Consider the following 27,285-nt stretch of genomic DNA (forward strand, 5'->3'; position numbering starts at 1 on the left):
CTCCGTAAAACCTTATTCACGGAGCTCTGCGAATAAGTTTTTCTCATCCACTTGATTCTTTGCATTGGAGATTTGCGAAATTTGCAGGCAAGCTGTGCAAGAACAGTTTGAATTTTGCTCGCAAATACTCCACAAGAACAACCCAAAAGCACACCCACAAAGAGAGAGAGTCTCAAAAGAAAAACCCCTTCCATTTACATCTCATATTTACAAAATAATGCTATTCCCCTGCAAAATTCTTCGTTCCAAGTCCTCAGCAAACCTTCTTCCTACACCACTAATTTACCTCCCAAATACATATACACAATAATACACTGTAACTGTCTCTCTAGCTGCTGCTGCTAAGAATAAAACCATTCTTTGAATAGTTTCCTGATCTGATCTCAAATTTGAGATACGCTAACCACCTTCAAAAATTAGACCCCACCTTCAAAAATTAGACCCCGACCATCGCTTGATCGCCAAGGAGCTCCACAAAAGGCGATAATAAGGCGAGAAAATCACCACATTTTTCAAGCCTTCCTCAAGCCAGTCCTGACGACCTCCAGTACAGTTGCATTGCAAAAGAAACATCTCTCACAATTAAGGAGATGCCGAGAAATGCAGCCAAAACAAGACGTATGGGAACACGGTATGAACTGGGCATCGGCTTCACACGCATAGCAGATGCAGCACTCGCTATCATTAAAATCTACATCTCCTTCATATTTCACCCTCTCAATTTGCCTCGACTCGGTTCGTCTAATTAGTAGGGCTGACAGTTGCTCCAGTTGCCTCAGTTTTATAGCGTAAGCATCTCCTCTGAAGGATCCAGCCTGGCAAATTTTGATTACGGTGTCAAGAAAAATGGTAAAAAAGTGCGTACATATAGAGTATATAGATTAGTGGACTCATCCAAATAACACTTCAACAAGCACGGTTCCATAGGCCCACAACAGAAGACCGCCAAAAATGAAAGGCAAAAGATTTCCTTGTCCACAGAACAGGTTGTTGGGATTATGCCCCGTAATCCCACCCGCAACGGAAGCGCAACAAACAAAAACAAATCACACAGTGAGAGAACACATACAACCAAAATACGTGGTTCCCCAAACTCGGATACGTCCACGGGAGAGATATTTCACTATATGGAAAAATAGACGATTACAACATGAGATGAAAAACCCTCTCGAGCTCCTAACACCATGGCTCACACAATGTTTTTCACTCACCCCCAACATCTCTATTTTCTCTCTCTCTCTCACACAATCTCACGGTGGGGAGAGACCCCCGAAGGGGCTTCCGGACTTCCTCTCCTCTCTACTCAGTCTCTCTCCCTCACTCTCCTCTTCACGGCACAAGGCCCATTTTATATATACACAAGAGAGTGGCTAACACAAAAACTCTTCAACTGACCAAAGAAGAGTCTAGAACCCAATTGCCACAATTGCTCCTTTAATGCACAGCCGCCACCAACTCAATTCAAAAACACATTTACTTCTTCAGCCAACTAATTCCATTCAAACCTCTTTTTCTTTTTCAAACTGCATTTAATGTGGCAAAAACCCAACAAACACCCCCTTTTCCCACATGAAATGCACCCTCTTGCTCAGGCGGCTCGCACCTCCTCACTTGAATGCCTCGCACCCCCATCACTGCGTGAACGTCTAGTCATCCGTGACTTGCCTATTCACTTGCACCCGGAGCTATCACGTGAACGTCTAGTCACCCGCGACTTGCCTATTCACCGGCTCCAATCTTAAGACTAGCTGGCGCCTGTGTCATTCCCTTGAATGTATCCTTGCTCCACCTAGAGTCGCCTTGGAATTTTCCTTTTTCTTCTCCTTGGTCTACCAGCCCAAACACACTAATGTACTAATATTTCCATACCCATAAACACATACATGTCATACACTTGCAATCTTGCACATCTGCCATGCTATCTTCACAAAACCCATGGCATGACATACACAATACACATATGCACGGCATCTCACAGCCACATGCACAAATGCCGTCACCATCACCATAAGCAGGACCATCATCATCCAAACCACCCATGTCACCGCCATCATAATCTTCTTCTTAAATGGTGGTGGGTGGTGTGATTTTCCCGGCAACCACAGTCCAGATCTACAATCGACGACTGCTCCCAGGATTTCTAACCATTAGCTCTGATACCACTTGTTGGGATTATGCCTGGTAATCCCACCCGCAACGGAAGCACAACAAACAAAAACAAATCACACAGCGAGAGAACACACACAACCAAAATACGTCGTTCCCCAAACTCGGGTACGTCCACGGGAGAGATATTTCACTATATGGAAAAATAGACGATTACAACATGAGATGAAAAACCCTCTCGAGCTCCTAACACCATGGCTCACAAAATGTTTTTCACTCACCCCCGACATATCTATTTTCCCTCTCTCTCACACAATCTCACGGTGGGGAGAGACCCCCGAAGGGGCTCCTTCCTCTCCTCTCTGCTCAGTTTCTCTCCCCCACTCTCCTCTTCACGGCACAAGGCCCATTTTATATACACAAAAGAGTGGCTAACACAAAAACTCTAATTCCATTCAAATCTCTTTTTCTTTTTCAAACTGCATTTAATGTGGGAAAAACCCAACACAAGTATTATACGTTTTTAGGAAAATATTTGATGCCTGGCACATTGATGGAAAGGCCATGAAAAGTGGTCAAGCTGGTGAACGTTAAGCTTAGATTACCAGACTTGTCCAGTTTAGACTTCACCAAGTCCACACGGGAAGAAGGTTAAAAACAAAGGACAAGGACTATAAATTGTTTTGGTAGTACTAAGAAAGAGGTATGAACTAACCCCGTATGGAATGTGCAATATTTTATTATAAGCATACGTTACAACAGATCTGATTAGGGTCCCTCTGCGTGCCCAGATTTAGGTCACACAGAGAGAGAGAGAGAGAGAGAGAGAGAGAGAGAGAGAGAGAGAGAGAGAGCTAACCCAATTGTATTCCAAAAGACACTGGAAACCGCATAGAACAGTATCAGGGCAGTCCATACTTGCAAATACCCCCACAACATCATTCTGCTCGCTGCATTCTGTCTCTGTACTAGCATCCATCAAATTCAAGATCATGCCAGCAAGTGGTGCCAATATCATGCCTCTGTTCACTCTCTCTGGTGATTGACCATGCCGCCTTAGTGACCTGCCAGCAAAGAATACTAATATGTTAGAGCTTATGCCACATTGGCTGTCAAAACATTCCATCCGTCCCATTTTCATTGTCCATTATTCCTTTTGTCTCTTTTGTGTCTATTGTCTATATCTTTTAATTGATAACGTTTTTCATGATTTCGACAACTATGTATTATAGAACAAATTAAAATCTATCAAATAAAATTCATATTGTATATTTTTTGAGATCCACATTGAAAGATATTAGGCAATAGACACAAAAGAAACAAAATGAATAATGGATAATGAAAATGGGACGGAGGGAGTATAAGTTTGGACGGCCTCTCACTCATTACGAAGTGGTTTTGACTTTTGAGTTGGATGCTTTAATATGGTATCAAAACTAGTCTTTCAAAAGGGTTTTGGACACGACTCTCTAGATTGATTTCCCCATTGTATGTGCCTAAGCGCACATTGCTTCGTTATAATCCTGAAGTTATGGATCCTTTGATCACCTCCCCATGTGCGGGTCAGGGGTCGCATGTGTGGAAGAGTGTTAGATCTTGTCCACATTGGTTTATTATAACCTCCAGAACTAGTATATGAACCTGAGCGACCTCTTTGCTCATTGCTAGTTGATTTTGAGTTGGATGCTTTAACAAGATACATCGCAACCCTTGTAAAATGTATATAATCAGTTGAAGGTGATAAATTTTATCAAGCATAGATATTAGGGATGAAATCGGTTTGGTTCGGTCGTTTTTTTACCACTTTTTGGACCGAACCGACTAAGTCAGTTTTTGTATTTTCCAAACTGACACTTTTACCACTTTTTGAACCGAACCGACTAAGTCAGTTTTTGTATTTTCCAAACCGACACTTTTACCACTTTTTGAACCGAACCGACCAAGTCAGTTTTTGTATTTTCCAAACCGACACTGACCCATCCCTAGAAGTAACAGTCGGTTCAGTTGGTAGTCTTGGCGGTTCAGTTTGGTTCGGTCGGTTCCATCAGTTTTTGACTGTTGTAAAAGAAAATGGCAGCTGGACTTCCAAATCCATCCATAAACAACACAAATCATATAAAATCACGTCCAAATCCATCCATAAACAACACAAATCATACAAAATCTTGTAAACTAAATAGAAAAAAGGTTATTTTCAAAAAGCCCTTATTTTTTCAAAAAAATGTTGTTTCGAACCTGTTGAATGTCGACTGTCGAGATTTTAAACCTTTTGAGATCATCTTACAGTGAGATGAGAGGAAAATAGGTGTGGATCTGTGCTTTCGGAGTCCATCGAAGCAATCTTTTCTTGCCGTCTGTTCTTTGTTCTCCATGGCGATCTTGCAATTTGTTCTTCATTATCCATGGCAATCTTGCGATGTGTACTTCGTTCTCGCAGGAGAGAGAGAGAGAGAGAGAAAGAGAGAGAGAGAGGAATGGGCGTTTCCACGTGGAATACTGGGTAGTGATGTCGGCGATGGGAAGTGAGGTCGGAGATGGGAAGGAGTAATTAGATGTAAGAAGATTCTAGGGTCTGTTGATCTTAGGGGTGTGTGTGTGTGTGTCGTATATATATATATATATATACACCAACGGCTAGGATTGAAAGTATAACCCCTTTAATATAATCGGTTCGGTTCGGTTTGAATCAGTTGATTTTTCTATGAGAGCGAAACCGAACCGTTCGGTTTTCAAAAAAACAAAACCGAACCAAACCGACCGAATTAAGCAAAAATTGTTCGGTTTGGTTTGGTCGGTTCTGTTTCAGTTAAAATTTTCATCCCTAATAGATATCAATGTTTCCCTAAAGCGCATAAATAAAGATATAGGTTAAAAATATGAGTAATATAGAGACATCTTGAAGTAATTGATACGTCGGTACATGTATTCTACTTGTCAGTACCACAATATCCTATTCGATTATACGACAATACTAAGCAACAAACAAGGGACTGAGAGAACATTAACTTTTGGTCATCTTATATATATGTGCCTTCCAAGTTTCGAGTAATACAAGGTTGCTAAAACTGATGAATTACATGATGCATATTCTAAGTCTAACAAAACCCAAAGCAAACATAAGTCACACAAAATGACCAACTTCGTAGCGAATGGTCTAGGGGTCAACTGTAACAGCAACACATTCGCAGTTACCTATGTTACGTGGATCGGGTACAGATGTTGGATGTGGTCACGTGTCTAAGTATCAGATTCATTTGACTCTTACGCCAAGGACACTGGGACTCGGCTAGATTTGATATCTCTTAAATACTACTGCTATTTGATCTTCTGATTGCTATTTTTGACATTCCACGCCGAAACAAGCTGAAAAAAACTACCAGTGCCGAAAACGAACCGGCTTGGTTTGATGCTTTCTCCAGTCAGTTTTGGTTCACAAATAAATTATATAATATAACCCATACCAAAACTATCTGTTCAGTGGCCATTTAGCTCAAAACTGGACTAATTTTCACCCCAAATGCCGGCCAAAAATAAAATACGGTAAATCTGTGTAATTAGTACATGATCAACACAATAGACGACCTACAACCAGTAAAATAGACAAAAGACACTGATATTGGAAGAAGATTAAGAGAGAGAACGTAACCTTTCTATGGGAAGAAAAAAAAACAATACAAAAGGAAGGGAGAGAGAGAGAGAGAGAGAGAGAGAGAGAGAGAGAATCTTTCCCTTGGCTGAAGCGACTGAACTCCACAGCCATCCAGATGGAGAATGGTTGCCAGTGTAGGAAGTTACAAGATGGTGGAGTGTTCTCTAATTTTTCATTGGTGTCCTTCAATATAAGGCTGTTTTTTTGTGCTGTTTTTCAATGTACACTCTAGTTTCATCTTATAATTTACACAACATTTTGTTATCTATGAGAACTACAATATAAAAATTTATCCAGTAACTTACAAGCATATCAAAAGCTTGTCCTTCATGTGCCCAGATAAAGAACAATACTAAACAAATTGGAACAAATCACATGGCATGTTTGACGCGCCTCGAGATGTGTCCAATGAAAATCCATGTCCCCAACACAAATACAGCGGCATTTAGGTGCTTCATACATCATAGAACGGAAATTAAACACAAAGGAGAAAAGGAACAAAAAAAAAAATCAACTAGAAAGAAGGGAGAGCTTTTTATATACCACTTAAGAGAGAGAGAGAGAGAGAGAGAGAGAGAGAGAGAGAGAGAGAGAGTTTTTGTCCTGAACTGTCTAATTTTTGTAATGAAAAAATGATAGGTTGACATATCTATTAATTACTACAAAAAAAAACATTTTATTCAAAGATTAACTTATTATTAAAGATTTTACTCTGGATCAATTTAGAAGAACATTTTATACAAAAATAAAATTTATTCAAAGATATTATTCTAGATCAATTTTGAAGAACTTTTCTTTTTTTACTAATTATTAAAAAGAGAGCAGATATGATTCCATTGGTCGAACTCTGGAGACCTTATGATAGATTATGACTTTATTTATGCTACAAACAGATCAAGATAAAAAAAGAAATATCGAACATATCCTTATAGTTATTTGGGACCCGCACCCTACTAACTTCATGTGAAAGGGTGCGACCCTTTCCCGAGTGTCAAGGTTCACAAATATATAAGAGTCCACGCAACATAGCTGTGGACAATAGCTCGTGGCTCCTTCCAAGCAACATATACACCCAACAATTACAAGGAAGAACCAACAGATAATTGATTAGAGCACCGAAAGTGAAAAATGAAATACTAGAAGCTGGAAAAAAGTTCATTCACAGAGAAACTTACAGTTCAAAAAACTCAGGATCATCTGATGAGTTGACTTGGCTTAGAATAAACACAATGAACTCAGTGAGTCTTCGTAGGTTTGTATCTGCTCCTGACAGGAATGCTTGAGGAATCTCACGCGTACAAAACTCAAGTACCCTTGCAAGATTGCACGACAGGTCAAATATGAAGCTGCATTTCCTTTGTTGAAACTCCAAAACCTGAAACAAATTTAAGAAAATTTAAACTTTCAAGGGGACAAATATGAGTGGATGGGGAGGAACTAGTTATTGACCAACGCTTTTACGTGTGGAACAATGATTAAACTACTACTAGCTCTCAAGCATTTTGCCTTGGTCAAGGGATGATGCTTCTATTTTCTTTTTCTCTCTTTTTCTGCCAACTCGCGCCAGCTAATCCTTGGTAGATGTAGCTCCCTCGTCGTAAATATCCAAGTAATTAGCGGACCTAGGCCCCGACAGAAGCAACCTCTAGCGGGGAGCGACCCGTGGTCCACCCCTTGAGATTCGAATTTTGAATATAGAGTCAATTATAGTGTTACAACGTAGAGTAGAAATCAAAATGCAATTGTACAAGAGTAGTAATTAGGCTATATAGCTAACCACCTAACCCTAAACACCACAAGTAAACGGTAATCAAGCCAAAGGACTAAACTACACTTAATATAAATAGCACAGAAAAGCCGAAAATGCTACGAACGCAGAGAGCATTGTGAATTTGCCAAATAGAAAACAAAAACGAGCCATAGTACGAGTCTTCGCGCACAAATAAGCCAACTAGAGCAGAGGATGGAACAAACGGTATACTACATTGCCAAAATAAAGATGTTGTGGCAAACGAAATGGCAATCATTCTCGAGTCGATAAATACTTATTTATACGACCTGGATCGCAAATATGAATTTACGTGAGATAGAAATGTTGTGGCAAACTAAGCGGGCTTTATGCCTCTCCAAAGGAATATAAATTGCTTGATCAACAACCGTTGCACAGACCATAAAATTCACTAGCAGCACACCCCCAAGGACTATTAAAAATGCAACTCTGTTGCAGGTTCTTCCAAAGAAGATCGGATCTCAGAAGTTCTATGGAACTCCGGAGGTAGGCAAGGGTTGTCGGAAAGTGTCGCCACACTGTTCAAACTACATTCGAGAGAGAGAAGTGCAAACGAAAGTTGTTTAGCTCAAAACAAGTGCTTCCGATGCCAATGAAGCTCCAGCAAGGGTTGCCAAGCACTGTACTGGGAAAGATCTGAAGATGTAAGGAGTTTATGATGATGCAGTTATAGAAGTTGCTGGACATCGGGACGCTGCACGTTTTTTGCACCATTTCAGTGAGGGGTTTTATTAGGATAGGCTTCATTGGGTCGAAAGTGACCAACGAAGTTCCGACAAGGGTCACCGAGCACTGTACAGGATAGATCTGAAGATACAGAGCTGTTTCGGAACTGGGTGACATAGTTTGAGAGTCCGCCGGAGGTTGGGAGAGCTCCAGTTAATGGTGTCCGTGGTCACCAGAGGTCAGAAGGGCTCCAGAAAAGGTTGGCAGTGGTTGTCGGATGATGTAAGAGCTCTAAGGCAGGAAGGAGTAGATTGCTGTTCCAGATTGATACAGAAAGATGAGGGCTACTGCTGGTTGCAGAAAGACGGGGGAGAAAGAAGAATTTGCCAAGGATGCAACCTGGGGAAAGACTAAGGACTACCTCGAATGTGGTGGCCGCAAACTAAATCGGTGGTGGCTTTGATACTATGTTACAATACAAAGTAGAAACCATAATGTGATCGTACTATTGAATCAAAGTTCTCACTATTACAAAAATAGTAAAGAGACTATATAGCAAACCCTCATAACCATAAATAACCCCAAGTCAAGCCAAAAAGTTAAACTACCTTCAATATACTCCTAAAAGATAACTAACACAGACAAGTCTAAATACTGCGTTCACATGTAGCATCATCTCAAAGCTTATCATCCTCGCCGCAAAAAAAAAAAAAAAGGGAGAGAGAAATAAGAGCATAACCTAAAGAATCCCAGGACAGAACTTCACTCTTCTATAGAAGCGATCCAATACGGAAGAAATTTATTTCCCGGGAGGATTGTTAAACATGTCCTACACATGCATTATCATCAGAGGCAACGCAGCAGAAACCCTATACCTAATAGGAGAATGAGGAACAGTCATGTGCTGAACCAATAAATAGGATACTCATTAAATCATGCTAACAAAGCCATTCGTTCTTTGCGGACTAGGATCACTGCAATGGGTAAAAGGGAGGCTTTTTGCATGACCCAGGTCAATCAGCTAGACTCAATATGGAGACTAACTTATGACTTCCGAGTGTGACTTGAACCAATCAACTTCAACCTTTCCACAACTATCTTGCATGACCATGACAGGAACATAGCAAAATCACAACTGCTCAAGTCACTTGTAAATTTGGATCCGAGCAGATCAAATACTCATGTTAATAATGAGACTTTCTTCTAAGTTTTAACTCATGCAGCCAACACAAACTGACCTCCTTCATCAGGAGTTGAACCAGCTGTTTAAGGATAACAGATAAACAGAGCAAAAGCAGTTTGGTCATGCAAAACCAAGAATGATAAGTGGCCCCAGTCAGGAAGAGTCGCATCATCCGCTAGGGATAAGGAAAGTAAATTGGATCCAGATCCTCTCCCCATGTCTCTCTCCAATGATCTTCCGGAGGTTTTAACAAGGAAGCGACAACACATTAATGAATGCATCCAACGTTTGTGAGAGAGCTAGCAAATTTTGTTCCCAAATCTGGAACAATACGACGCCGTTTCTTCCACATGCCCAAATGGCAACCTAACGTAGTTTTTCCATCCAACTTATAGATGTATTGACAATTTTTTGTGTTCATGAAGGATTCTGAACTCTACGTGGTTAATTGATCAGTGATGGATGATCAAGGTATGATGATTCAGCAATTAGTATATTGAAATAAGTTTTTTAATCAGGAAAATCCTGAGGGCCAAGTGTTCATAGCAATTGAAAATGAAAATAAAACCTACATTCAATGGAGATCGAGGTAGAGAGAAATGGAGTAGTCAAGAGAGAGAGAGGGGGGGAGCGGAGAGGAGAGGAGAGGAGCAAATTAATCATCGAAGAATGAGGATTATCCAGAAGTCCAGACTGAATGTTCGTTGTATCTCGGTGAGAAGTGGGTTTCCTTCTACAGTGGGGGTGGGGAATCTTTGATCAGATATGTAAAAGCATTAATTCCAAGAGAAACGGAGGAGGTGCAGCCGTTTGGGACATGTTCGCAAAACGGCGTCGTATTGTTCCAGGTTTGGGAACAAAATTTGCTAGCTTTCTCTCAGCTGTTGGATGCATTCATTAATGTGTTGTCGCTTCCTTGTTAAAACCTCCGGAAGATCGTTGGAGAGAGACATGGGGAGAGGATCTGGATCCAAGTAAATTGACTTAGGATGAAATAATTAAAAACGAGAAGTTAGTTACCAAATAACAGAAAGTGGCCACTGTTGTGAGAGAAAGAAGGATAGGAAAAGTGTATAGGGTGTTGTATTAACCAACCCTAACACAATAAACTCTTATTTATATAATGGGAAATCATAACATAAGACTACATTAACCAATGTGGGACTAATACCAATACTATATTCTAACACTCCCCCTCAAGCTGGAGACTTCCAGCTTGTTACGAAACAATTACCTCAACTACTAACAGAAATAACAAAAAACAACCAACTTGTTAAAAACAATGGAACTTTCAATAGCAACGACCAACGAATGACTTCAACCAACGAAACGACTTCAACGATTTCAACGAACGAAGTGACTTCAACGACCAACCAACTTCTACGAAATAATTTCAACGACCAACAAACGAATTCAACGACCAACGAATTCAATGACCAATGAATCAACGAAATAATTTCAATGACCAACAAAACCAATTTCAACTACCAACTTCAACGACCAATAACAACCAACTTCAATTACCAACCAACAACCACCAACTTCAACGAAATAGACGACAAAACAAGATATGTTACCACGCTCACCAAAAGCATGGCCCAAAAACCCGACTAGGAAACCCAAAATTATGATCATGTCCACGATTGAATGAAGAACCAACAACAGCAGAGATAGCGGAAGCAGAATTAGATTTCATTGCAAATATATCACCGTGTAATAAGAGGCAACCAACTAATACATGCAGATTGTTTCGAACATAACCCAGTGGTGGTGTGATGATTTTGAACGCTCCTTAGGGAATTTCAGAGGTTGTCGGCACCTTGGGGATGGAGATCAAGGATTTTCGAAGTGAAGGAAAGCTGTTTTGGAGATTTTGGAGACTTGGTTACTGCCGGCAAGGGTCGTCGTGACTGGTTTATGGCCAACGAGTACAGTTTAGGCGCCGACGAGGCTATTCAGGCACCGATGTGTACAGTTTAGGGACTAGGTAATCGATTTTGAGGGATTTCGGCCATGATTTGGAGTTTCTTGGGCTGACTGGCCAGAAAAACAATCGCCCGAGGGTACGATGATCGCCTAGAGAAAACAGAGGTAGCACGAGAGAGAAACCAGCAAGCACTGTTCATGAGCACTGTTCACGACGCTACAGTAGAGATGATGTTGGCAGTAGATTTAGGGTTTCATGGTGAGATGATGGTGGCGGTAAAGGGTGGCGGCTAGGGTTTTGTATATCTACGGTGGATGGTGAACCCGCTCTGATACCATTTTGTGAGAGAAAGAAGGATAGGAAAAGTGTATAGGGTGTTGTGTTAACCAACCCTAACACAATCAACTCTTATTTATATAATGGGAAATCATAACATAAGACAACATTAACCAATGTGAGACTAATACCAATACTATATTCTAACAGCCACCTTATCGAGCAACATGGTGAAACATGATTCATCTACCTAATCCCCACGTACTTGGGAAAACGCTTTGTTGCGGTGAGTTTGAGAGTGGTTGAGCATAACAAAGATGGGACACAATGCAGTCCTAGGTTACACACACCTAGGAGAACTTTAAGTTTGACACTTGGCAGTTGGCACTTAGAAATATAACAATCAATTACCAAGTACTGATAACCTAGAAACCAACAGTGACCTGGCTATTCCACTAGCTAATTATGCACTAATGTGCATTCGTTTTGTTTCTGAAAACTGTTTACCTTTCTCGAAGAGGACAAGAAATGACACACAGAACATGTTTGCCAAACCAAATGGGAAAGTACCCAATATTGTAGGAAAATGGTTTATGAATACGCAAAAACTGTAATAAAATATGTACGAGAAGTGACAAGCAGTGTGAACACAATGTAGTTCAGAATTTTTCTTATTCAGCGGGAAATGAATAATCAGGATTGAATGCGTTATCAAATAGCCTAGGCTTTTGATCAAAAGGGGAAAAAGACTAGACTTGAAGGCTAGGCTAGAAGTTGACTAACTTCTGGTGATATCACAAAGAGATGATCTGGACTATTTTCAAAATGAACAAACTCTCCGGATTTGATCATAAGGAGAACAGAAATGCCCATGGAAGTGGAGGATAGAAGCATACACATAATAGAGTTAGATCCTAGCTGTCACGTGCAACAATTGGTATCAATCGATAGAGACAAAGACAAAACTATACAGCTTATGCACTTAGCATCCAATGCTCGAAGCTTGGAAAAGCTTTAAGATATCAGATATGTCTAAAATAGCATTGTTCAGCCAAAGATAAACCTTTTGAGAAAAATATTTCTTCTACAACGACTGTCTACCTTGTACTTCTCTTGCATTTCTCGAACTGAAACTGAGAATTCAGTCATTGCCCAGCTGAGGGTGTTAAATAGGCGATTGAGGAACGATGAGAATAATTCTTCATCAAGGACACAAGCCTCTCGCAGCAATCTCTTCAGAAACAAAACAAAAAAATGTATAGCCATAAAAAGTTAAGCTCGGAATTTACTCTAAGAATAGTACAAGGAGGGTTAAAAGGTGGAAAAAGCATCCAAAACAAAAACACGATGTTCAGTTACCTGAAAAACAAATGAGGATGAGGATGATTCTCCATGTCTTGAAGAACCAAAGCCTGAACCCTTGCACAATCGCAAAAGTATATTCGTCACAGGAATCCACGATCTATTATCAAATGCGGACAACAAGGCTTTTGGCATCTCCTGGGTGGCTGCTTCATTGTTCTCAAAAGCAGCCAAAAACTCCTTGTACTGTACCAGGACTGAAATAGATTGGAGAAGAAGATCCCTCAGTTCAGCACTTGATATCCTCGGATCATTGAAGTGGGTAACAACAAAAGTAACCTAATTGATAAGACATCCATACTTTAGATTCCATGGTAACTGACATAATTCAACATTCTCGCAGTACATAAGTGGCGAATCATGTGCCTAATCAGCAGCATAACACAAATTTGAAATTCCAAATGAATGCATAAATCAGAATAGATCCAAACTTATAGCAAGGCCATAGCAAAATTACATCACAGGTTTCTTACAAAAACCAAAAACTTCCAAGAGCTAAAGACAAGGCATGGCAAATAACCTTTTTTAAACAAGCCCCATACCATAAGCGATTTTCCTGCTCTACACATCATGGTGTGACATGGTTGACGATGAACAAAACTAGAGGAAAGTAACTTGGGGTAGAAAGTTAAGCCAAAAAAAAAAGACAATTATCACATTAGGAATTAGGATAAACACCTTGGGAATTTGTATCGTAATTAACTATTAAGCTGGATGGATGTGTTTTTTACGTCAAAGTGGAACAAGGATGACCTAAACTTTTTACCGGAAAAAAAAGAAGAAAAAGGATGACCTACACCTACTATAAAAAAATAGTTACAATCTAACAATTAATGGTTTGACTAATAATTCCTGACCTCCTGCACTAACCAATGTCAATATACGAGTCAATTTTCCGATAAATGGGCAATGAATCTTACAGTTCACAGCTTGTTTCACGATTTAATTCGTAATTTATGATCTCATGGTTCTCAAAATTACCGAGTCTACAAATTCAGCACCCCTATTACCTCAATTTTTTTACAACGCCATGCGACTATTTTATTCCCTCATTGAGAGAAAATGTCATTTACTTGCTTGTTCATTTGTTTAGTAGACGATTGCAACCATTTTCTTATTTGCTCTCAGCAATAAAGTCAAAGTACATCCTTTTTTAAGTGTTACAGCACTTAACTCGTAAAATGGTAGGTCACGAATATTTTGTCTTTGTTAAAATAGCACTTAACCCACTGTATTTCTTAATATTACACATTCAATCCTCACAATTTTAACATTTACGGAAAAGTCCCGCATACTAGTCGCCACCTAGCCGACTAATCCCTGCCTAACCAATTAATCCCCGACTAATGTACAAAATGTCTAACCAACGCCTATACTTCTAGGCCGCTGCCTAGGCCAACTTTAGAACACTGGCCTGGCCTACACACATTACTGTTTGTTGCCCTACTGTTGGTTCCTTTGGGCCCCCCTTTTGTCTGTTTTTATGCAATATGGAACGTATCACTGCTAGCAATTGAATCCCAAGAGAAAAACTTCAAGACTTCAAAGAGAAAAACATAATGAAAATCTGTCCTTGCAAACTTGTCTACGTCTTCTGGAACCATTGTCTTTGCATTCCTACGAGCATACTCAATTTCTGTTTAAACACTGCAAATGAAAGGACTTCGACCAAAATAAAAGTTACCCTCATAACTTCGAATTTTATTCTCACTATGAGATCACAGTTTATGCATATGCATAAAGTATGATCAACTAGGTTAAAATGCCGAGGAGTGCATATAACTTTTTATGAATGAAATTCTCAAACAACTAGTCAGACCCTTATGCCCACACAACCACATGCTGTTTATCATATGTGGTCCTACCATATAACACAGAAAAGCATGGCAAATAGAGAAGAAAAACAGATGGACATGGAAGGACATCGGAAAGTCCATTTGACATACGAAAGAAGCGAGTCCTTGCTTGATTAATATAGAGGCAGGTACAAATGGAGGATCACTCTTACGTAACACATGAAAGCAGTCAACCTGCAAAACAGCATAGAAACGTAACATATGTAAACTTAAAAAGAGAATAACTAAAGGAGAACAAAAGGCACGGGCCTAGAGAGAACTCTACCTACAAAGTAGTAGTGATATGGAAATTCATGTCTAAATGAATAAGCAAAAGGTGAACTTTCTGAAGACATTTGCTTAACAAAGCTTCATAATCAACTACATGCACTATAGAGTCCAGTTTTCTAAACAAACATTCTTATTCCTTTTTCTTCTGTTCATACAAATACACATATTCAGCAAGCTGGAAGTTTCCTACTCCATAATTACAATTGCAAAAGCAGAAATTGAGATCAAAGGTCTGACTTAACACACCTACCCAACCACCCAGAAAGCTTGGTACAGCTTTCACGGAAAATCATTTCATCCACAAATTAAGTGATGCTGTAAACTAGGAAGGGGACTAGAGTTGGCAAGAGGACAAAGAAGGCGTGGAACTTGGATAGCCTTTATGGGGGGGCTATTTGAGGGAACCAGACCTTTGACTCCCATCTTTGCAGCGCAAAGCAGATTTGGGGCCATTTCAAATAGTTGGTTCTCAGGAGGCAGAATCCCTCTTTGAACCAATGTTTGGATTTTGAAGGTTATTTCAGGTATATATGATGTATGAGGGAATCATCTTGTATGTTTTCACTTCGTATACGAGTGAATCATCTTGTATGTTTCCTTCTTGCCAGACACAAATCAAACAAAGCCTTGTGTCCAATGACTCCAATCAATTATGGTCAGCAAAATGACTCTTTCCCGCCATTTGGCTCTGTCAAAGGCCATATAACCATTGATTTCACTTAATTTATTTCCTTTTTCACAAAATCCCATTTTAATTTAGGCCTTCCCATCCTCCTTGAATGCCATTAGCAATCACTTCGCTTTTCTTAACTATTGCATCTACTAGTCTCCATTGTATGTACTAAACCACTCTAGCATATCACCGATCAACTCCTCTTCAATTTGTGCTACCTCTTCTAGTTTTACCCCACTCGAATGTAGCATCCTCATTCAGCTACACTCATCTTTTCTATGTCTAGACTCTTGCCTAACAATCTGACCCGCATAGTAATCTTAGAATTATACCTATCATCTTATATTATCCTTTCACAATCATAGGCACCCTTTGATCGCATCATATGCCAGAAACACTTCGTCACTTAAGCCAACCTACTTTGATTCTACAGGTTACATCCTCCACAACCACTCCATCCTTCTACTAAATGAACCAAGATAACAAAGACATACAATTTCAAGTCTCTGGTGATTTTTACTCTTTATTCCTCATTCTTGTGCTTCCATTATTACTCAACTTAAATTCCACATATTTACTTTTATTTCTTCTTATTTTAAACTACTATAACTCCACCAATTCTCTAGAAATTTCCAGTTTTAGATTAGCTACTTTCTTAGTTACACCATTAAGACTATATCATCTGCGAACAAAACATATCAAAAAAACCTCATGCTGGCTGTCTAATCAATTCATCCATAAGTACCACAACTAAGGCAAAAAGTAAGGGATAGAAGCTGGCCCTAGGTGTAATCCACTGGCATAGGAACAAATGCAAAAACAAGAAAAAACCCAATACTTGACAGTAAGCCGTTTCAAGGCCGTATTTTATTGAACAATCCTTTCTGAAATGAGAGCCCACACATACATGCAACCTACAGTAGTATACGTACACTTGAAAAAAAAACACAAATCTTAACAGGAGAAGAGTCAGATGAGGTCATTACAATATCAATGGAAGGCCATATAGTCTGTGGCTGAACCATAACTAATGTAATTCTTGATCAATTTCCCTTTTTTATATAAGCTATGAAGTTTTTGACCACTTATTAGTAAGAAACCTACATATTGACAGCGAAATGCTAAAATTACGAAGGATGCTTCAACTACATTAAGGCACAGAAAACTGAAGCAACGCAGATAAACCACCAGAAGAACTTCACATGTACTGCATCCATGCGTAGACAACAATTGGCCTCAACTAGCCATAACATCGACCTAACTTGGAAAGTGGTTAATTAAAAACTCCCTCAAAATTTTGTAAGCATTGCAATTCAAACAATCACTCGTACTAGGAAGAACAATTCTCCCAAAGTCTCCTAGTTCCAGATCCTTTCATGCCATAGCCCATTAAGAAGGTTTGAACTTTTCAGTCTCATGGAACCTGCTCAACTGCTCGGTCAAGAGGTATATGGAATCCCACCTCCATGAAATCAAACGGAATCAGATAATATAATAAACCCTGGATTTTCCAAGAAACAAATATTGAAACTAATTTGATAGCTCCTGTTGGGTTAGCCCTCAGCTAGAAAAGAGTACGTAGCCTTTTACTTGTATGATAACGGAAATTGAGGTTCATTCCTGACAAACGGTCTCATGATCAGCCAAATGAAATACAACCTTTCTGGTTTCTATCCTAGAACAACCCGGCCAGTTCCCCTACCAGGATCGCCATACCTCAGGAACCAAACAAAAGGAATTGCAAGCATACTTCCAATAGAGTGCAACAAGGTTGGCAATACCATTTTGTGACATGCTTTCCATGTCAACGACGATTTGATCCTCCTAAAAAATGGCTACGAGATGTGGGTGGAAAAGAGTTACATGTTTAAATAAGAGTTACTATCACCTGATATGGCCCCTTATACTCGGATGGATGACCTGCCATCTATGCCTATAAGAGCAAATGAAAAGGCATATGTAATTCTGTTCTTTTCTTCTCTTTCCACTTGTATCATCCAGTTATCTGGGAGGGGCTAACTGTTTGTGTGAGTGGCTAATATTTGAATGAAAAATCGTGCATTGGTCACTTTAGAAAAAATTACTACAGGCCACAGATGCATGACGTGAATGGTGTTCCCAAGCATCAATTGACAGCATAATCTATACTGCTAGTAGCTTGACTACTTCGGGTACTTTCAGGCCCAGCTGCTTGAGTGTCTTCATGGAGTAAGAGTAACGTATAAATAAAGTATACACCCTTAAATATCAACACAAATTCACTAACGATAACAAATCCACATGCAATCCTAAGAGTTCTCTAAGTGCCTCGACAGACTACTAAAAAAGATTTTTCTAGGAAATTCTATAAAAGCAAGGACAACTGCGTGTTAGGATCTAGGAATAGAGAATAAGTGTGACACCCCGCTTTCCGGTGGCCGATGGTACTACAAGAAGCAGGCTCCGTCTGGACGGGAGGGGGCAAGTCATTGTTTATAAGAAAAGATCCCTCCTACTTGCACAAGGCCTTTTAAAGCCGTGAGGGCGGGCCAAAGCGCATAGGAACTTCATAGTTAAGTGTGCTCATCCTAGAGCAATCCAAGGATGGGTGACCTCACTGGGAAGTCTATGGGCTTTAGGCGTCTAAAGCAGACAATATTGTACAAAGATGGAGTGGGTCGTTACAATAAAAGCTCATACAGTCGACTCGCAGGATAAAAGAATCCAAAACGCTGTTCGAATGCTCCAATTGAACACAAAAAAGGGAAGATCTATGTACCAGAGTTTCCAGGTAAAATTCCGGAATATAGAGGAACACCGAATCCACTTTGCTCACAACCAGAAGCAATTGAACAATCCACATGCATGCTGCATACATTCCTCTTTGCTTCCACTGAGAAAACAAAGAGATACGATACCTGTAGAACAGAACAGTGACAATAAAGAAGAATATCAATACAATGAAAATATATCAATTTTTTCTTTTTGCCAAGACAAAGTATAACAAGAATTAGCAAATCTTACAACAATTGCTTCAGTAACTCACACACACACACGTCATATAGATGTATTCAATATAGATACATGCAATACGCATGTACATTCACCATTCTAATTAGCAGTTACAACTAATATGATAGAAAGATCTGGTTAACCACCGTATCTGCTTACCACTCAATGACTCACTATGCACAAACACTGGCTGCTGTCGTAAGAAATGAAAATGCATGAATTGGTAGGGGTAGCACCAATTGAACACAAGTTGAGAGAAATATGTTAATAAGGTAGTTTGGTCACATACAACAGAAACCAGTACATCTAACAGAAAAGAAAAGTAATTTGTGTTTATGGAGATGCTAGGGGAAGGAGAAGGCCAAAATAAAAATATGGGATGTGGATTTAAAAAATGTTATCAAATTAGTAAATTTAAAGGATTACATAATACTTGACGGGGCAGAATGGGAAAAGAAAGGATTCATGAAGCAACCCCAATCACTTAGGACACAAAGCTTAGTTTAGTTTAGATGGGCTTGGTTTGATTTGATTTGTTTTATAATGTGTGAGCAAAACAAAGCACCAAGGAAAAGAGTAACCATAAATGGTTTTAAGCAATTTGCTACAGAAAGACCATTATGCAATTTAACAAATCTTTCTATCACGGGCACTCTAAGTACAGCCATTACAAAACCCTACCAGCTTACATACTTAACCACAGGTACTCAAAATGCTCCTCTCTTAAAGACAAGGCAATACTTTGGAGCTAAGAAAAGTGCTAAACAACAAAATCAAAAGCCAAGTGGGGCGCAAAATGCAACTATCTAAATTCCAACAGAGGAGAACTACTTGTATCACCCCACATCTAAAGATGCGTTCCATTCCTCCCTTCTCCTCCAGCCCACATACAAGCAACTGTGAACTCCATTAACACCATACAAAAGGTTATTACCCAGTATCATCTTGCCATTCAGGGTAGGAGTGGGTATAGGCTTAACTTTCAGAATCATTTGCATAACCAACAAATTGCTGAATACAGCATAATGAGGATATATGTGATGAAGTGCATCTTGATCAGACAACCTTTCCAGAAATAAAACAAGCAACAACGCAAAGCCTGACAAATGTGCATGCCACTAGACATGAAAGGATATGGCTGTGACACAAGATAAACTGAACATATTTGCAAGTCATTGTATTAGTGAACAATGATTAGAATTGCATTATTGTGCTTGAAGTCTGACGGAAACAGGTAAGGAGGAACGTGTACATCAAACAACACATACAAGTCCAGAACAAATAAGCGAATTTCCAAGAAAATAGTCTTACCATGCACAATTTCTGACACAATCCATAACTTCTTCTCGATAAACACCACGAGCTTCCTTCAAGCGCTTTAGTTGCTCTCCACAAGCTCGTTCTCGTATTTGTCTATCAGTTTCTTCGAGTAGTGATATTGACTGTGACTGACGAGACATGTAAGATGATGCCTACAATGTAAATGACCTCATTCAGATGATGGTACATATGAATCCTTTTGATAAATATGATAACGATAAATGATACAGAAAAACTAATCATAAGCATATAACCAGCAGGCAATCTTTAATGGTAGCAAATCTGTGTTGTGAAACACAAGAATTAAAAAGAAAAAGAAATAAAACTTAAATTGCCTGAATCCTGAATCTTGGAAAGCTTCCAGCACATAGAAAACTAGAGGGCATTTAAAGACAAACCAACAAAAGGGAAAAATCCTATTTCAGCGAAATTAAAAGATTTCAACAAAACAACTGCAACTCTGCAAGTTTTTTTTTTTAAGGCATAGCAATAACTCACAAAATACAAGCTCAGTGTGCCAATAAGTAGAAAAAGCACTCGATGCAAGTATGATGACGAGTTTCAGAAATAAGTGAGATCTCTAAAAGAAAGTGATAAACACAAGAAATACAATAATCATAATTCTGTTAACAGTATACACGATCAATCAACTGAACAATGCTTCACACAAACTTTTTGTTGTACGCTTAAATGAGGTTACTCTGTCATTCAGCTATCCCATCAGCCACAATAGTGATGCAAGAAAATAGTAAAGAAAGAAGAGAAGGAAAAGAAACATCACACTGGCTCTTAGATACCTGTTGCAAGCATCCTCCTTATCTAGGGATAGAATATGATGTCTAAAAATTAGCAGATAACTAAATATAACCACCTTAACCAGGAATGAGGTTTCAGGTCAATGAGTTGCTAACTAGCCTATGCAAGAAAAAACAGTAATCCATCACGGCAAAAGCACTTTAGAGCAAGAGAACCTGAAGCCAAGTGGTACTTCAAAATACAGCAATACAAGTGACGCGCTTTCAAAACAAATCTCAAATCCAAAACCTTCAACAAATGAGCCTCCAGTGATGAGTGATCTTTCATGACACTCGTGATACAAACACCCATTTACCCCACTTTTTTTCTGGACAGGGCCCATCTACCCCACTTTTGTGCCTAGCTGTTCAAGAGAACTATGAAGTATTAAGTATTTGTCCTTATTGCCCCATTATAGATAAAAGAAAACCCTTTAGTCCAAGGTGTATATAAAGAATACACAACTCGCCCCAGATCCCTTGTACCTCTTCCAGTTCAATAATGTATAATTTCACTTGTCACTACCACATAAACAACAAGAAGCTCAACGAAATTGGACACTTGAACATCAGGATTTCCAGGTCCTATTGCTGTCAAAATCCAAAGTTTAAATGTCAGTAAACCTCTAGCTACCGCCAAACCAAACCAAACCAAACCGAGCCTTATGTCCCAATCAATTGGGTCGGCTACATGAATCCTTTTTCTCCATTGAGCTCTGTCAAGGGCCACTTGTTCACTCAAACCCATTAGACTCATATCTTTACACACAACAGCATCTAATGTCAACTTAGGTCTACCCCTCCCCGTAGCGTTGCTACCCAAAGCTATCTTATCCGCACTTTTAACTATTGCATATCTCCCGGTCTACGGTAGGCATGGCCAAACCACTTTAGCCTATTTTCTCTCAACTTCTCCTCTATAGGTGCTACAGGTACCATCTCACGAACCATTTTCCTTCTAATCCTATCCCAAATAATAAATCAAAAGAACAGGATCCAAGGGAAAAAAGGAAATCCCATTGGTGTTGGCTGAGACATCCCGAGTCTCTTGGAGCAGATACACGACTTGGTAGCTGGCCCATTATTTGAGCAGTCATTCCCACTATGCTGTCTATAGATGACATCTCCAAGTCCCCAAAGAATGTCTGACCTCCATCACAAGCCATTAGAGGTTCTTGGCAAATGTATGACGGGGGTTCCATTTTCACTATCACACTATGGTTCTTCGATGGTCTATTTTCTCCAATCTCTTATCTCTTATCCCTTATGTAATAAGACTGCAGTACTGCGCATAACTCGTGCCTATTTGCACAACAAACAAATCTTTGAATCAAAACAAGCTAAGCAATTCCAAGAAAATACCCTTTGGTTGGGCATACAAAGTCCTCAATTGTATTGTAAATAAAGATTAAGATGTCGGCCTGATAGAGGTAAGATGCTTCCTAGTTGGCACATGACACTTGCATTGTTTCATTGTGAGTTACAAGTATCTTTCCTATTTTTCCCTCACCACTAATGATAAAGACTTCTAAAAATATAACATTAGGATTGACATGCTTAAAGGTAAACTACAACCACCGAAACACAAGGTACAAGTTAGATGGATCAAGTGGCAGAGTGTTACGGGAGTGTTGTACGAACGTGGGACACCCACAAAGTTGAAGAGGAAATTATATTGTACTGCTCTTAGGTCAGCCGTGTTATACGGCACGCGGTGTTGGGCTACTACGTACTAAGAAACAACATAAGAGTAAGACAATGGTAGTAGAAATGATAATGCTGAGATGGATGTATGGTAAGACTTCGGGAGGTAGAGTTACATACCAAACCTTAGTAGAAAGGTAGGGGTAGTGCCGATAGATGATAAGATGACAGAAAATCGATGTAAGGCAGTTTGCACGTCTGTTGGAGAACCGTAGATGCGGTAGGATAGCACTAAGGGGAGGCGTAGAACAAGATTGACTTTACTGGCGGTAATTGGAAAGGATTTAGGTTTGATGTATATCGCATAACATGATGCCATCGACGGAGCTCAATGGACAAAACATATTCACTTATCCGGCACCAATTAATTGCCACTTAAGGCTTGGTTTGGTTTGATCATACTTGCTCGATGAGGGTGATTTGGCAAGTCAAAGGAAGGAAATTAAAAAATGAAACAGTGGCTAACTTTATTTCTCTCATAAAATGAGTGAGGTGCTTTCAATACCAAGTTAACACGAACTATTAACAACTGAAAGCCGCAAGAGAGTTTACTTACCAAATAGATAATTCTCTAAGGAAAACACTACTTTACCTGCTTAAAGTTTGGAGCAAGACCCAGATGATACAACAAAAGCATAGCATCTAGAAGCTCCTCTTCTTTTAGTGTTGCCGAAGACAAATTACTCTCCATTGGCATGATCCTCATTTGCTGCACTCGCCAATAACCAAATTCGGATTCAGATTGGTCACTTGTGCTGGGTTTCTCTGTTATCTCATTCAGATTTCCTGTACTGCATTCTGTGGCAACATGAGCAGATCTCTCTGGAATAGAGCTAGAATGGCCTTGAGAACCTTTAGCTCTGTAACTGATTAGTTTCTGAGAAATTCTTGAAAAATCAACGTCATAACCAGAGCAACAGCATGGCTTCTGCCTACTAGAATGTGTTACTCTAGTTTCTTCTTCATCCATACATCCTTCCTCCCACCGAATTAGTTCTGCTTCCTGGTCATCACTTACAGGATGACATTTTGCGAGATGACTGAATGATCCTCCAAAACGAGAAATGTCGACTCGATGGGGATCATCTTTGAGAAACAACCCTAGGGGAAAGCTTTGTTGGCCACCCCTGTGCAGGAAACCAACGCCATGTCCCGCATTGGTTCCACATGCTTTCATCCAGCCAGATAGATCTCCCATAGAAAACCCTTCTGACAGAAAATGAAGTATAACTGTGAACAACGAAACAAGAACAGAGTTGCTTGAAACCCCTGGAGGGGGCAGGTTACGATCTGCTCCTCGGTTTTTCAACAGAAGGTTTTGCAAAAATGTCCTAAAAACTGAACCAGGCAACTGAGGAGGCATTGTTGGTGGTATGAACTGCATGACTAAGCAACAAAGGTCCCTGTGCTTCTCCTCAATCTGCAAAGAGAATACATAAGACCTATGGATAAGCATGAAATCACTATCGGAACTCACTAATAACACCATAAAGCAAACACTCACAATTCTTAAAGAACAAACAATGGATGCACACCATACACATGTCAAACCAATATCTACTAGTAATTTGCAATAGTTACAGATCACTAAGATCTACAGTGGACCAATATGGATTAGAGCACATTGATTGATGACAACCTGTTTGGAAGTGACAAATTTGTATCCCCTGCATTGAAATAACATAATAACTTCAGTAACTCCCTTCTTACCAAATTACAAGGTGAACATGTTCTGTTCGGCTTCAACATCTTTAAACCATAGTTTATACCTAACTTCCAAACATACCTTGCACAAATTAACCTGGAACACGTAAAAAGAAGCGACAGCAAGAAAAATGTCATTGTCAACTAGGTCAAAATGGCATCAAACAATGCAAATTCAGTACAACTAGGTTAGCAAACCTTCACAACATGAATGTGCATCCAGGACACCCACAAGTTCCATAATGATTCACTCAAACAACTAACTAATAAGTAGAGCAAGTTCCACACATAACTGTTACATGAGAAAAACAAAAGACCGCAAAAGCATTCCTAACAACAAACCACCTCTTATCAAGAAGAACATGGATCCATAGTCGAATACTAGAACGAATTATTATGAAAAAAAGAAAGAAAGTAGTGACTGTGAAGCCTGTTGGATTTGTATCCCACTAATTGGAATACGAGCAGAACTTGCGACAATAAATTTTAAGCACACCGTCTGAGAAGCTATAGTTTCTATTCAATTTCTACTTGATCCACACAGTGCTACATGACTAATTTGTATAATCACCCACAAGACTTTGACTTAAATGTTAACAGTTCCCCACATCTTTTTCTGCTAATTATTTCTCAACCCTTTATGGATAGCAATTGAAATGATCGCTCAAAATAATCCAAAAACCACATAGGAATTAAACAAGACAATTGTTTAAGCTATGTAGGTGAACATATTAGGTCGCACATAAAGGCATACCTTACAGACTGCTTCAGATAAGGCTGTTGTGGTAAGCATCATGCTATTCTCATGGGATATGTCCTCACATGAACCAGGCCAACAAACAGAAGGCATCAGACGATGAAGATCCTGCTCATTCGGAGTCTTCCTCGATAGGAATCCTTCAAACAAGAACTCAAAATCTGACGATTTCCACCAGAGCACCATCAATTCATGCCTTCTTAGAATGTGACATGCCAATGCAAGATAGGGATATGACCCCGAGTATGGGCATTCCGTAAGAACAAGTGACGCTGTTTTACAACCACATGAGAGGGCATTCATGATGTGTTCAAACATCGGTGTCGAACTTTGAAAGCCTAATAACAGATCAATCACCCTATCCAAACTTGCATAATCATGAGGTGGATGCGCCCCAAAAACTTCCATTAGGAGTGACAAGAGCGGACCCCACCCCATGTACTCTGTGCTCCCCTCTACCGCATCAAGTGCAGAGAAAAACTCCTCGCATATCCCATCAGAGACTGGGTGAAAAAGCTTTTCAACTGGCACAAACCTCTTCAATCTTCTCAATTTCTCAACAGAACTGATTTTTGACCTCTCCACTCGTTGCATCTCCAACAACCTCGATAAGCAATTCAGCAATTTAGTGGCAACGTAGCTTGAAGATGGTGGAGATTGAATTGGAACAAAACCATCAATTGGATATTGAAAGGAGCGGCCACCAAAATTTATCTCACACCGCTCTCCTTGAGAAAGTGAAATGGCAGGATAATATCCCAGTCCAGGTACCATCTTGCGAATTCCACTAAAGGCTACTCCAAGTGGGAAACCGTTCCTATAGAATGAGATCTCATCACGGTCCAAATCTATGCAACATCCAATGACATCGCCAACAACCCAGGACTGACCGTACGGCTCAGCTTCTTTATTCCATTTACGTTCCCTTTTGCCGTCATATGCGTAAGAATCATCAGCATCTCCCACACCCTTATGATCACTGAATGGGCAAGAAACAGTTGCCCATCCAAGCTGTTGAATACCAGAAGTTTCAAGAATCACTTCATACATCCATTTTTCTTTCCATACGCAGAAATTGGCCCTTGCACTACTGAACATAGCATGGCTTTCCAAAAGAAGAGGTGGTTTGACAACTCGAATATCACCACATATGCTCGATTCTTCAATTGCTACAAGGTGTCCACAACCATCGCCGGCAGTGAAGGCTCCATCTGAATTTCTGACACCAGTGTCCAAATTCACATGATACTTCAAGAGTTCATTCCGGATAATTGATCGAACGAAACTAGAGTCAATTGGAGATGTCAGTGGATTAATTGTTTTGTAAGGGAGATCGAAAATGTGTTCAAGAGTTCTCTCCACAGACTGGTCGCCAAAATCATTACAATACGAAACTAGACGATTCTTTTGAGAACTCCCTCCCTTCTCCTTGTCGTTCAATACCACAGCCAATCCAGAAGAAAGCCCGCCAATACGCAAGCCGTCTTCTGCCATTTGCGAATAAGGCAAGTGCGGCAACAACCCCAAATTGTATTAAGTTTGAATTAACCGCTAACTTAACTTAAAGCCCTACGAATCAACCACCCTCTTGATCCCAAAGCTTCCAACTTCGCAATACATACAACTAAATACGTGTTATAGACAACTTCATGAGTTCATTGCATTGAAAACCAAACCTTTTCCACGAACTCAAAATACCCAACCAAATAAAATTACAAGCGAAATCGATTCTTCACGACATTGAATATTAGCCATCCAATAATTCAACCGAGTACACAACTCAGCCCTCCATTCTCTTCTAAACCAAAACACCAGCAAACGGCACAGGCCGAAATTATCCCCTTTTCAGCCCCGTTTCTCAGTAACACAATACGTCACCTAATTCAAATTACTCTGTATATTGACAATTTAGAGGAAACTGATCATTAGACGCAGTACGCCACGAAATCAATAATCGCGACGATTAACCACTAATTGTCAGGACTGCATGGATGTATATATGTAACTATACGAATTACTTACAGGTTGTCCGTTGTCGTGTGGGAGAGACTCTGTGATGTTGGAGAGGTAAAGGCGGCGGCCTCAAATTAGGGTTTTGCAGGCTCCATTGGCGTATATACTCGGAGAGATACCTATAGAGAGAGAGAGAGAGAGAGAGAGAGAGAGAGAGATTGGGTTCGCTTGTATGACTATTCGTTCGCCAAAACTTGGGAACGGAAAGGATTACAGGAGATAGGAGAGAACCCCAACTGTGGGGT

The 27,285-nt window shown here is 39.8% G+C and overlaps 1 protein-coding gene across 3 annotated transcripts; it reads right to left on the reverse strand.

Annotated features, from left to right (window-relative positions):
* Nucleotides 1–167: 167 nt before the first annotated feature.
* Nucleotides 168–27,285, reverse strand: LOC131302327 (E3 ubiquitin-protein ligase RKP). 3 transcript variants are annotated; one of them, XM_058328885.1, is made up of 11 exons: nt 27,050–27,265; nt 25,025–26,920; nt 23,159–23,986; nt 20,060–20,220; nt 18,516–18,654; nt 14,905–14,988; nt 12,956–13,237; nt 12,698–12,829; nt 6,931–7,130; nt 2,966–3,170; nt 168–815 (listed from the first exon to the last, which is right to left on the reverse strand). In XM_058328885.1, the coding sequence occupies exons 2-11, from the start codon at nt 26,519–26,521 to the stop codon at nt 513–515; spliced, it is 3,831 nt and encodes a 1,276-aa protein (XP_058184868.1). In that variant the 5' UTR covers nt 26,522–26,920; nt 27,050–27,265; the 3' UTR covers nt 168–512. The 3 variants fall into 3 exon arrangements, with proteins under 3 accessions (XP_058184868.1, XP_058184869.1, XP_058184870.1); XM_058328886.1 differs by having other exon boundaries at nt 25,025–26,945; XM_058328887.1 differs by lacking the exon at nt 14,905–14,988 and having other exon boundaries at nt 25,025–27,285.

Source organism: Rhododendron vialii, chromosome 10a (genome assembly GCF_030253575.1).
Source record: "Rhododendron vialii isolate Sample 1 chromosome 10a, ASM3025357v1".
Classification (NCBI taxonomy): domain Eukaryota; kingdom Viridiplantae; phylum Streptophyta; class Magnoliopsida; order Ericales; family Ericaceae; genus Rhododendron; species Rhododendron vialii.

Excerpts from the sequence above, each read along its gene's own strand:
- LOC131302327 (XM_058328885.1), bottom strand. The coding sequence starts at position 26,521 with ATGGCAGAAGACGGCTTGCGTATTGGCGGGCTTTCTTCTGGATTGGCT. Across the intron at positions 23,987-25,024 it reads TATCTGAAGCAGTCTGTAAG|ATTGAGGAGAAGCACAGGGA; the intron begins GTATGCCTTTAT and ends TTCTCTTTGCAG. Across the intron at positions 13,238-14,904 it reads AGCAAGGACTCGCTTCTTTC|GTTACTTTTGTTGTTACCCA; the intron begins GTATGTCAAATG and ends CTTATCAATTAG.